Genomic DNA, 13,757 nt, shown 5'->3' with positions numbered 1-13,757 from the left:
AGTCATGCTTATATTCTCTAATCTATAATATTAACTAAAGTTAAATCCTCTAGCGCAACTAATTTTCGTACATATAAAAAAATTTAGAAAATTTATTAACTTAGAGCTAGAAAATTATTTTATATTTATTTGTTAATCGATTTTTTAAATAGAACAAAGAAACAGAAAAAAGATATCCTCAAACAAAATAAATTCAAACACTAAGCAATTTGTGATCACTCTTTTTCTAAGAGCACATCACTACATGTAAATAGCATATAACATAACAAGTTTTTTTATCTCAAGAAAAAGAAAAAAAGACCAGGATTTCAAGATATTTTCTGGATGATCTATTTAGCTCTGACTTGGAGGAAGCTTTCCAGCTAAAAATGATGAGAAGAAGGTAAGTGCGCGTTCGGGCTGGTAACTCGGAACAAAATGACCTGCTCCTCTTATCGTTACGAAGGTCACATTTTGATATTCGACTGCATAACCTCCAACCTTAAAAATTTTAAAAAAAAAATCATTAGAAACAAATTCTCTGATCAAAACTAAGTGCTTTTTCCTAAGAATAACACGAACCTCGCCTTGTGTGTACCAGGGGTACCATGATGTTTTTACTGATGATCCAATCTTGTTCATTGAATATCTAGTGGTTGTCACTGGCACTCTTCCATCTGTGTCACCACTGTTTCATTTGAAAACAAGAAATATTTAGTAAGACCAATAGTATATCAGTGATAAGATTTAAGTAAAGAGAGTCAAAAACCTGTAAATCCAAACACTGATGCCACTAGTCATCAGCTCCTTGATCACTGGTAAAACCGTCTCCGGCTGATCGTTCCAGTTGGAAAATATGAAATCACTTCATAGAAACAGAATTGTTAATCAAAACAGTGCGTAGAAAAATAGCCTTTGCCTTGTTTTATGACAAAAAAACTAAAGATTATTTTGAAGAAAAATGGATAGCTATAGTACTTGCAACCCTCCCATGGTCCTGGAATCCCAGAAACGTTTGCGTGAAGCGCATTCTGTACTTCTGGTGAGTTTAAGTAGGCATCGACATAGTCATCGGAGCAAGGATCGAATCCAGATATCTATTTTTAATCAAGAATGAACAATAAAGATACTGGCTAATGTTTAAGGTTGTGATAAAGAAACTGAATCTTGCTTTCATACCGATGGTGCCGTGGAGTTAGAGTCGCACCAAGGTTCATAAATGCCATAGATGAAAATGTCGCGTACGTCGTTATCAGCAGCATCGGTCGATTCTTGGCACTTTTCTGTCACTGTCGCCTGCGAAGAGAAGTTGCAATTTGCCAGAACATCCTGGTGATGTTCATCAGAGACGAGGGCGTGTGACCAGAAATAATCATACGTGCCACTCATTTCATCTTCATAATCAATATATGCATTCCCAATCTGTGAATCACGAGTCCCGTAGAAAAATATATGTGAACTTTTAGACCAAATTTTCCAAGAAGTAAATGTAAGTTAGTTAATACTCACAGCAATTCCTTTCAAGTTGATGACAGTTTGATTTGTTATTTTGTTGTTTTTAAGGATCAGTTGAGCCAGCTGAGGCACATAGTGACCAGCATAACTCTCTCCTGTCATGTAGAAATCGCGGGCTTTGTATTCGGGAAATCTTTCCAACCAGTTTAGTAAAAAGGTATAAGAATCTGCTGCCGTTCTCGTGTCCCCAGTGACATAATCTGATGTTGTGTTCGAAGAAGAAAATCCAACACCAGCCGGAGATTCCAAGAACAAGATATTTGCAACTGCATCAATTTCAGAATCATAATTGAATCCATTAGTACTTTTTTTTTTTTGGTAAATGTTATTTTCTAGATTCTTAGCGGCTTTTAATGTCACCTGTATTCCAGGCATTTTTGTTGTACCATAATGTTTTTCCATCAGGATTCACCCTAAACGGCCCAAGTTCAGTCATAGCTCCACTTCCTATAGAAGAACAGCCGGGACCTGCATCTCAAATTTTTTCTACATCAAGTTTCGTGTTACAAATCGTCACATTCTGAATAAAAAACATGTAGACTTACTCGTTATAAATAATAATTACCTCCATTTAGCCAGAGGACCAGAGGCTTATCTGACGAGTCCTTGGCTTCTGTAAGCCAATAAAAGAGTGCTCGTCCCGCTTTAGGATCAACTGTAACATAGCCCGAATACTGAGAAAAGTTCACACTTGGTTGTCCAGGCAAATTCAAAATCTTGTCACAGTCCTTTAATCCATCCTGTTGTGCTATGTAAACCGGAGAATATTTAGTCGAGGCATCTTCTGTGACATAGTTTTCTGATTTTTTTGCCCTTTTGGCCTTGAGAAGTTTCCCAAGAGGGTCGTGTCCTCTCCCACCATAACATTGTACTGAAGCCACCAGGCACAAAACAGAAAGAAACACAAAAGACCCTTTCATATTCTGTAAGAAACAACCACAGGATTCAGGAGAGATCGTTTTTTCACGCATAAGAGCATTGCGTTTATATATAGGTTCATTGTGACACTTATTAAACTCGAAATCATTGTATGTATCAACATTACGCTTGTTTTTATTTATTGACTTGATCTTCATTGGCATTCTCTATGAAGATCTTGGAAAGTAGTCCTTTTACTGAGTATATGATCCCTTCAAAATTATATTTATTTATGAGAAAGTACAAAGATATATTGAGTGTTTATATTTTCATAACGGGACGAAAGAAAGATGTTGATATAAAAGAGACAAGTGAACAAGACTGAACTAGTAGACGCGCCGGCCAGTTACAATTTCCCCTTTCTCAACTGATAGTTTGTATTTGTTTGTATTGTTTCATTAAAAAAAAATGGCAACATTTCCCCGGTTCAACAAATCATAAATCATTATTATTACTTATTCTGATGGATGGTGATTGAACCATTGTATTCCACGAAATGAAATTTCATTTAACCAGAGATTCACATTCTTTTAGTCTTGTTCTTCAAACTTGGATTTTGTGGTCAAGTCTTGATTAGTTTGTGAACTTCACCAGCATTAGAGATTACCCCTCCATCAGAGCAGAATCTGTGAAGTTGAAAAGGATATCATAACTCACATCATATTTTGCTTTTGAAAATGTTCGAAGTGTATGAGTGACCAAATATGAAGGATGATAGGCACGAAAACTAGGGATAATGTGCTCTAGTCTATCTGTGAAAATCAGTCAGAATTTGAGAAGTGATTCACACTTGTTCCACGTTGATTTGCCGGGGAAGCATAATTTGATATGTTAAAAGTCTAATGTGCCAGATCATTAAAACTTTTTCGTAATTTAGACCGCGTGGAATGCTTGTTAGCTGAGAAATGATATAGCTCGTGCACCATGTCTCTTTCTTGATCCCAGTTAGTCTGAAAAATATATAGTACTTCAGCCCAGGGGCATACTTATGTTACCTTGTTTAGATGAAAGAAATATGCATTTTTTTGGTTAATATTACATAGTGAGATAGCTTACTTGATTCTGATTATAAAAGAAAATTTTATTCCTACAGATGTTAAAAGATAACACCAACCCCACACTTCTCTTACCGAGCCGATATAGCAAAGCCGATGGTTATCATATCACTGCCTAATATTTTCTAAAGTAAACATAATAGAACCACCAGCCTAAAACCCTGTCAAATGATCATTTGAAGCTATTCCTTTTAAGAAGGGATAATCATTCAGAGGCAGCTTTCCCTCCAAGAAAGACGAGAAAAAGACAAGAGCATGCTCGAGCAGGTAACTCGAAACAAAATGTCCTGATCCTCTTATGTTCACCAACATCACATTCTAATACTCAACAACTTAGCCTCCAACCTTTGGAAAGTGATTTGTAGTTCGACTAGATCCATACTCTGCATAATATAGTACTTGCAACTGTCCCATGGTCGAGCAATTCTGAAGGCATGAAGCGCTTTTTGGTACTTTAGGTGTGTTTAACTAGGTGTGTACGTAACTCTTAGAGCATGGACCAAAGCAAAACGTCTGATGTGGGGGTGGGGGGAACCGAATTAAATTTGGTTATCTTTGACAGGAAAAAATGTTGCAATACTAAGTCAAGAATAACCACTGGATGTGTACCAAGACGGATCACTTGAAGAACCACATATTGGTGCATAAATGTCGTAAATGTAGATCCCGCCTATCTCATCCGAAACCTTATCCCGGTACCAAGCGCAATCTTTTGGCACATCGCTCCTTGGTGATGAAAACTTGCAACTTTCGAAAATTCCCTAACGGGTTTCATCTGGCACAAGGGCACTAGTCCACAAATGTTCATAAAAGCAGAACAACTCGCTTTTTTATCCATACTAGTAGCAAAGCACGTGCATTGCACATGGGTAACGAATTTGAGTGCACTATGAATATTGGTCATAAATTTGTAAATCAATATAGACACATAATTCTTTCACAAATTTTTCAATAACAAATGTTATTTCACGTACAGTTTATCTATCAAACAACCATGATTTAATTTCTTCAATATTTTTCTTGTTTGATTTTTGAATCATTCAATATTTTTTTCGTCTTTTTTAAAAAAAACTCCTCCTTTGTTCGATTAAATCAACAAATACATCATCATATCTGATTTTTATGTTTTTTTCATTGTCGGATTTGATGTTGATTAATATCTTAATTTATTTTCAATTATCATTGTGTTATGTTGATGTTATTTAAAGAAACCACGTATGACTCGGATAATTTTTCTATGTTTTAACTGTTTTTTAGATTTCAAATAATATTTTTTTCTTTTTAATTTAAATAGAAATGTATACATAATGATTATCATTTATTATTATTAGAAAATTATACGATTGAGTGAAATATTGAGTTGCTAATTGATAGATTTTTAATATAATTGATTTGATAAAAAATATTGAGAAAATGTGCTATTTTTGAAAAAATAAAAATATTGTTATTTCTTAATTCTTAATTATCTTCATTCCTTCCTTTTTTTCATCTCATTTTCTTTTGAAACATGATTGTAAATCAAAGTTCATACATATGAATAATTAGACTATGACGTCGAAGTGAATGTCATTTTTTAAAATTATAAACTATCTAAGTAAAGAATTTAATTTACATTTTAGATTTGATATATGTGTGTGTGTGTGTTCATCTTTTTCACACTTTATTATTTGTATTTAGACATGATAAGATAAGATGGACTTATATCCTCTGATTCTATATAATTGATTTGTCTATTTCGAATTAATGGATGTTGTCAAAGGTAGTGGTGATACAAATATTGAAACTCGAGATGTAACTCTGGAATTAAACCGACCAACCAAAAACAAAGAAAGAATAAAATTCAAATTAAATAGACAAATGACAAAATAACCATATTAATATCTAAAAACAAACATATAGTGATACCAAAAGACAAACATAAAGTATACCAAAAGACAAACACAAGACATGAGAGTAATTTAATAAATGAACAATGATATCGACAAAAAATTGCTTGGAATGCATATTCTTATTATTATTATTCTTATAACATAGATATTCAATTATGTTTTTTTCATTGTATTATAATTTCATATAATGATTCAAGTAATTTGAATCATTTTTTTGTCAATCAATACAGATTTTTCAACGCAATATTGTATTGTTTTTCTTCATTTTTTTCCCCAAACAATTAAAATTTCTATGACATGTGTTCAAATTGTTTTCTCCCGAGATTGGATATGTAAAATTGTTTAATTTATTTTAAATTATCACGATGTTAAGTTGATATATATAAAGAAATTATATAACTCTTATGATTTCTCCATGTTTTACATTTTTTTAGATTTCAATTAAGAGGTTTTCTTTTTCATTCAAATAGAAATGTATATATAATGATTATTCTTTATTATTATTAAATAATTATACATTGGAGTGGAATATTGATTTGTCAATTGATAGATTTTTTTAATATCATTGATTCTATGAAAATGTTATCATGTATTTCAAAAAAATAAAAAAATATTTTATTTTTTGATTCTTAATTATCTTCATTCGTTCTTTTTTCCTCTCATTTTGTTTTGAAACATGATTGTAAATCAAATTTTGTACCCATGAATAATTGAACTATGACGTCAAAGTCAATTTCATTTCTTAAAAATAGACAATGTACAAGTAAAAAATTTAATTTATATTTTAGATTTGTTGTATAGATATATGTTCGTCTTTCTCAACCTTTATTATTTGTATTTATATATGATAAGATGCAATTCTATCATCCGATTTTAAATTTTATGACTCTTATGATTTCTCTATGTTAATTTTTTTTCCAGATTTCAAATCAGAGTTTTTATTTTTCATTCGAATATATATATATATATATATATATATATATATATATATATATATATATATATTATTCTTTATTATTATTAATATTGAGCTATTATATGTTCGAGTGGAATATTGAGTTTGTCAATTGATAGATTTTTTAATAAATTGATTCGATAAAAAAATGTTGAGAAAATGTGATGTATTTCATAAAATAAAAATATAATTATTTCTTAATTCTTAATTCTCTTCATCAATTCCTTTTTTATCTCATTTTGTTTTGAAACATGATTGTAAATCAAAGTTTATACCCATGAATAATTGGTGTGGGGACCCGGACGCTAATCATCTTCTTTAATCGTGATTGGGACTAATTAATCAATTATAATAAACAAGGTCTAAATTTTTTTTTTTAAAATGCGGAAGGTAATGGAATCAAACTCCTATACATATCAGTATAAAAGTATAACTCTGGTAAAATATACAATCATACATATCTCAGGTTCAACACCTAACTATCAAGTATTTAAACCTTATCTCTAGTCCAAGTCCGGAATCACCACTCTAATCTCGATCTGTCTTCATCTCTGTGACCCTGAACCTGTCCCACCTGTTGTCATGCACACATACCAACAAGACAACAGCCGGATAACTCCGGTGAGATATAAATATCCCAGTATAAACAATGTATTAAATGCAATCATATAAAACATATATAAAAGCATAACAAACATCAAAACATGTATCTAGTCTGACTACATGAATCAATGACTCGTGATCTAATCTTATCTTATCTCAAATCTAGGGATCCCAATCTAATTTAGACTTTGGTATGATGTATCGAGTGTCTGAGATAGACGTCGATCTACATCTAAGGCTCTTCGATACACCGTAAGTCTAGAGTTTTATCGGTTCTGAGAAAGACTCGGCGGTTCTGCCCTAGCTAGGCTGTCTGCCCTAGACTCGGACTCTGGCTCTGTTCTAAGTCAATACCTTAACATATCAATCTGATAATCTGCAAATATCAATGCAATAAAATAAAGTATGTGATTTAGGGAAACTCAAGTCAAACCTAACTCGAGTTGTGCAATCCCGAATCAACATTTATTTATACCTTTCTTGCTGTCGATCTGATACAATCAAAGTCTTGATTCAACGTCTGTCACTATTCAATCTGGCAATGACAATACCAATATTCTGTATCAATATTCTAATCAAATCACAACATCTCTGTTTTATCAAATTCTGACAGTACAACAGTACAATCTTGCGATACTGCTAATACTATATCAGTCTATATCAATTCCAAACGTTTACAATCAACCACCATACAAATCTGATATCACATCTCAGTCAATTTCATTATGAAAATCATAACAATTCCATCTTCAATTCGTTTCTTAACCTGACTTCGATTCTATGCTGTCTACTATGTCAAGAACACTATATATGAATCGTATCTGATTCTGGACATAGCATAATTTCAAATCTTAACAAAACGTAACAAAACTTACGTCCTGATGTAGCTGTCGTTGCTAGGAACACGGTGCCGTACTCGGATTCAAGTTTGGACAGACGGATCGAAATATAAAGGCGTAAGGATTTCACGATACTTTTTCTTAACCTTTTTCTTTTTCCTTCGTTAACTTCTGAAAGAATCCATTATATATATATATATATATATATATCACAAGTTGCATGGTTAATATACGTGTCTCTTTTTCTTGAAATTGGGTCGGCGCTCGAGCGGTGATAATATACCGCTCGGGTGCGGCCCTCTCTGCCCGAAGCATTTTCGAATGCACCCTTGACGCTCGGGCGGTCAAAAACTACCGTCCGGGCGCCAACTCTTCTGCCCGCGACAATACGTGATGAACACTGGCGCTCGAGCGGTCAAAAACTACCGCTCGGGCGCCAGACTCTCTATCCCCAAGTTAACCCATTCGTATACTTGGCTCAATTTGGCCTCGTAATGGCCCGGCCATAATCACATTAATTAAACTTCAATAATCTCGTGTTAATATAATTAAAATCTCATATTAACAGAATCAAGATCTTGGCCCTTACAATTGGACAATGACGTCGAAGTGAATTTCATTTCTTAAAAATAGAAACTATACAAGTAAAAAAAATTAATTTGTATTTTAGATTTGCTATATAAATTTATGCTCATCTAAGAGATTATACGTTGGAGTGGAATATTGAGTTGTCAATTGATAGATTTTTAAATATCATTGATTCGATAAAAACGTTGACAAAATGTGATGTATTTCGAAAAATAAAAAAATATAATTATTTATTAATTCTCTTCATTCATTTTTTTTCATCTCATTTTGTTTTAAACATGATTGTAAATCAAAGTCCCATACCCATGAATAATTGGATTATAACGTCGAAGCGAATTTCATTTCTTAAAAATAGAAACTATGCAAGTAAAAAATTTAATTTATAATTTAGATTTGTGTTCATCATTCTCACCTTTTATTTTTTCAGGGACAACTGTACACCTTCAGCGGATATTATATAACCCAGGAATCTCACATTGTCTAGCAAAAATTCATATTGAACTTAGCATGAAGTTATTTCTCTCTTAAGTTTTGGAGAGTAATCTCAAGGTGATTTTCATGGTTTTCCTTGCATGGTGAGGAGACAAATATATCGTCAATGAAGACTACTAGAAATTTGTCAAGAAATGGTTTGAACACCCTATTCATGATATCCATGAATGTTGCAGGGGAATTCGTTAAACCAAAAGACATCATTGTGAATTCATAATGCCCATATACTATTCTGAATGATTTCTTAATAATATCTTTTGCCTTACTTCAGTTGGTGGTATCCCGACCTCAATTCGAGCTTCGTAAATTGTTCTTGATTGTGATTTATTCTGCTCTCGGTAGTCGATGCACAATCTCATGGTCCTGTCTTTCTTCTTGACAAATAAGATAGGTGCTCCCCGAGGTGATGCGCTTGGTCGTATTTGCTTTTTTTCGAACAATTATTGGAGTTGGTCTTTGAATTCCTTGAGCTCAGCTAGCACCATCCGGTATGGTGCCTTTGAAATAGATGATGCCATGAGCGTCAAATTGATTTCGAATTCAATTTCTTGATATGGGGTTGCGCTAGACATATCTTCAGGAAAAACATCTGCAAACTCTTGAACCACTGGGATGTCTTCTAACCTGACTTCTGCTTCCTTCATAACCTCACTTTTCATTGCAAAATATATGTCTTCATCCTCTTTCAAAGCTTTCCACGTTTGGGAAACCAAAAGAAGAGTCTTTCGTTCTTTGTCTTGCCATGAAATAAAATCTTTTCTTGGCTCGGAGCTCTGAGATTTACTGTCTTCTCATGAAAATCTACTAAGCTATGATTCTTGACTGACCAATTCATTCTAAGGATAACATGAAATTCGACCATGTATAGTTGGATTATGTTTGCCTTGAAGTTCTGATTTCCAAAACAAAAGCATGCTCCCATGTTCCTTCGACATTCACCAATGTTATTGAACCCAGAAGTTTGACACTTGGCTCTCTCTTTGCTTGAGTGGGAGAACTGGTTTCCTTTGGTTTGGCTGCTAGTGGTCGTGCTCGAATACTTTGGGTCTTGAAATGCTGGCCTTGTGGTTGGTGCTGGCTAGGCAGAGGATGTTTGAGGTTGTTTTCACCCTCACATCCTTTGATGTCATTCTCAGCCCTGATGGCAGCTCCCATCATTTCATAAAATATGTTAGGCTCATTAATAGCGAGGGCAGACTGGATTCGGCTGTTCAATCTCTTCTTGAAGAAATGCAAATTCAAGGCTTCATCTGCCATGATTGTTGGGGAGTAAGTTCTCAATGAGTGGAACTTGGAAACATGCTACACTACTATCATGTCTGCTGCTTGGTTCAAGCTTTCAAATTCTGACAGCTTCTGGACTCGAACTATTAGAGGGAAGCTCTACTTTAAAATTGCATCACGGAACGTCTTTCAAGTTATAGGTCCAGCTCCTCGCATAGATGGTCAAACTCATTCCCACCACGTAGCAGCTTGGTCCACAAGGAAAGGTGTGACATCCACCCTAATGTCATGTGGCACCTCAATTAGTCGAATGTGGTTCTATATCTCTTTCAGCCAGTTTTGGCCGAAATTTGGGACTCTGGCATGACATAGGAACTCATATTGGTATTTGGACCCGTTCTGAGCTGGAGGTAGTGGCTGATTAGTATTAGGGTTGACAAACTCTTGGAGTGTGGTTGCCACTACAATGGCAATGCCATTAAGTCCGCCTGACTAAGGCCAAAACTTGGTGGTGGTGGTGCATCTTCATCATTGCGGCTGTGATTTTGGTTGTCGTATCACGGGTTACGATTGTTTCGAATTGGTCTTATGTCAATTTCCTACAAGTATAAGAGTTTCTAAGATGTTTACATTACAAGCAAAGACAAATGAATTAACAGTGGCTCGTAGATGAAATCAATCAATGGAGCAATAGATTAAATAAACATTTATTGATTTCAATCAGAAAGGTCTACAATCAATGATGAAAGATAATGGATTGAATATCTTTATTGCAGTCAATTACTAATGACTCAGTCTATAACTTCTCTCAATCCTAATTCCATTAGATCTTTATCGGGTCCTTCTTTGGGATCCTCTTCAGCTTCCTCTTCTGCATTGATGGAAATCACCATTTGTAGGTGTTCAACTTGATTAAGCAGAACATCATTCTGGTCGCTGAAAACCTCAACAATGTTCTGCAGTTCCTGAATTTGAGCATTAGTCTGCTCACGATACTGAGTAAGTTGGTGTATGAACAGAGCTTTTTGATTCCCAAGTGTTTGGATCTTCATAACCAAGTTGTCTTGTCTTGCATGTCGGTGAGTTCGGTGACAGCCTCTTGAGAATCTTCCAATTCTTCCTTAGTCATCTTATGCTTCTCTTCTGCCTCATGTAAGTAGTAAGTAAAGCGTTCAATGTCATCTTTGAAATGCTCATCTCTACACAGTAGTTCATCCTTGTCAAGTTCCAAACATAAGTTGTGTCCCTTTAGTTGCTTTATCTTCTTCTCTAGGCACTTAACATAGGTGGCTTGGTCAGTTATATCATACACCCAAAACATGAGAAGAAATATTCAGCATAATGTTATAAATGTCTAAGTCATGCTAATGTCAACCAATGATATAATTAAAATCAATCAAAGTAGGTAATGTTTGATGGACAAAAGAGTGAGTTTGGAAAAATAGCACAAAATTAAACTATCTAATAATTGGATGAAATTTTTCTTAAAAATTATCTCAATCACGAACATGAAGTGTACCAAATTTGATGCAAAAATATTGAGTGGTTTGAAAATGAAAATTTCTCAAAATTTTGGGAACAATGGAAAATTTTAGAAAATTCGATGATATCTTTATGAAAACGAAGGAATTTGGGCTTCGTCGGTGGTGCTGCTACAATTAAACTACTTGTTTAGGTTCATCTCGGAAAAAATATTTCGCCGGTAATTATAATAGTCAAAATTCCTCTTGGATCAAAATTTAAGGTCGTTTGAAGTTTGTGTGGAAAACACCTCAACTTCTATGGGATAAATTAGATTAGCAAGGTCTACTGGACAACGTCTCCTGGAATTCACCTTTGCCGAATTCTATTTCTGCTGAAATCAAGATCATTGTATCCAAGATCTGCTGAAACCAGGTCTACTAAATTCCAGGTCTATTGGCTACTGGTTAAGACTAGTGATTTAAAGGCTATTGGTTTCAGTATAATGTTTTATGATCAACTGGTTTCGGTATACTAAATGCAGGCTACTGATTTTGGACTACTGAATTCAGGCTACTGATTTTAGAATACTTAATTTAGGCTACTAATTTCCATCTTCAGACACCCTACGGAAATAAGCGAAGATCTACTGAATTCATTCATATACAGTTTTCCCTACTGATTTGCCCAACTTTACACTGTCTATAATTTCAGTAGTGTATAAAAACTTATAATCCTTTACAGTTTGAATTTCCTCCTGGCCAGATTATGAAACTTGGTTTTCTCTTATATCACTTCAACGTCATGCCACCGAACTGAGGTGATCAACACCGACGTTGCTCTCAAATATACTTTCAAAAAATAACAAGCCTAAGAAGTACAAATTTCTGAAACTTCAAAACCATGTATCATTTTATGCACCGAACATGTTATTAATTTCATGGCTAACTGATATCAGTCTCTTATATTTTAATCATCTAAAGGATGAGGCAAAAATAAGCAATAATAGGAATGAGGCATGTTCAAAATATATATTCATAATGTTAGTTCAAAATTTTCAGTGCTTCAGAAAAACATATTTCAAAATTCATACGTATATGCTGGTTGGTTTTAAAACGATTATCAAGAGTTAAAACAGAAAGAAAACTTACTTGAATTTGCTAAAATAATTTCGGTTTACACCTGGGAAAAATTTGTTCTTGCTAATGGTATGCTGTTCAAACTAAGGCTGATTCTTGCTTAGAATTTTAAGTGATATACTCAGGATTTGTGTAATACTTACTCAGAATTTTGTATGTAATTTATAGGCAATAATCTGACTGTTAGCCTCCTATTTAATGGTTATTATCTGTCATTATATGCCATGATTTCGAGTTAAAGTTTCAGTTACGAGTTTGGATCATAATCAACAGCGGACTGTTGAGTGGTCTGTTGGAATCTCGGCTGCTGAACTTTGACTGCTAAAATCCGCTCGCTTGAAATGATCTGCTGTTGAGTTTTGTTATCCGTTGAAAAATATGCTAGCTGGTACTGCTCAATTTTTCCCTTGATACTGAAATTTTCGGGTTCTCAAAAAAAATATTGTCGTATTTTAAAAACTAAATAATTATAAACATATATTAAAAATACCAATTATAGTTATATAGTTTTTAAAAAAACTTAAACAGTAGATTAAATAAACTCTAGTACTACTAAAATACTATTTTTAACTAAGTTCAAATTTCAAATAATCGTGTATATATATATAACTAAATATTAAATTTAAGATCTTAAAAATAAAAAATAAAAAAGTAATTTTTCAGAAAACAAAAACAAAAACCTACAGGATTACGGGTTTATAACCGCTCCGATTAGTTTTTGACTGATTTAACCCATTAAATAGTTTTTTAGAATGTTTCATAATGAACCAGTTCCCGATCGAACCGGACAGACCGATACGGTTTTGAAAACCCTAGTCCTAATACTATTTTTTTAAAAAAAAAATCGTGATGACTCAATCATCCAAATTAGTTAGTCTTTAGAAGTGTGCGACGGTCGATTTAGTTCGGTTTTAATAAATTTTAGTTCGGTATATCAAATTTTGTTTTCTCAAATTTATAAATGAACACCCTATTAGCTTTGGGACCAAACTGCGATTCAATCAGCGTCAACTTCATTCTTCCATCGAATCTCATGGGTCTTTTATACTTTGAATTAAGAAAATTTTACTTTTGTCCTTCATGCTCTAGCACATATGACG

At 33.7% G+C, this 13,757-nt stretch overlaps 1 protein-coding gene across 1 annotated transcript; it reads right to left on the bottom strand.

Moving 5' to 3' along the window:
• Window positions 1–328: 328 nt before the first annotated feature.
• LOC140811254 (serine carboxypeptidase 1-like) lies at window positions 329–2,428 on the bottom strand. The gene is made up of 8 exons (XM_073169123.1): window positions 2,060–2,428; window positions 1,855–1,962; window positions 1,489–1,760; window positions 1,159–1,401; window positions 958–1,076; window positions 749–844; window positions 562–667; window positions 329–480 (listed from the first exon to the last, which is right to left on the bottom strand). Exons 1-8 carry the CDS (start codon window positions 2,412–2,414, stop codon window positions 334–336), a joined length of 1,446 nt encoding a protein of 481 aa, XP_073025224.1. The 5' UTR covers window positions 2,415–2,428; the 3' UTR covers window positions 329–333.
• Between the last annotated feature and the right edge of the window lie 11,329 nt (window positions 2,429–13,757).

This window comes from Primulina eburnea, chromosome 1, assembly GCF_022965805.1.
Source record: "Primulina eburnea isolate SZY01 chromosome 1, ASM2296580v1, whole genome shotgun sequence".
Lineage (NCBI taxonomy): Eukaryota > Viridiplantae > Streptophyta > Magnoliopsida > Lamiales > Gesneriaceae > Primulina > Primulina eburnea.
The sequence above is the reverse complement of the archived record's forward strand: the minus strand, read 5'-3'. Positions and strand labels throughout refer to the sequence as shown.

Coding starts and splice junctions, on each gene's coding strand:
- LOC140811254 (XM_073169123.1), bottom strand. CDS start 2,414: ATGAAAGGGTCTTTTGTGTTTCTTTCTGTTTTGTGCCTGGTGGCTTCA. Junction 1,077..1,158: donor CTAACTCCACGGCACCATCG/GTATGAAAGCAA, acceptor GATTAAAAATAG/ATATCTGGATTCGATCCTTG. Junction 668..748: donor ATCAGTGTTTGGATTTACAG/GTTTTTGACTCT, acceptor CAAATGAAACAG/TGGTGACACAGATGGAAGAG.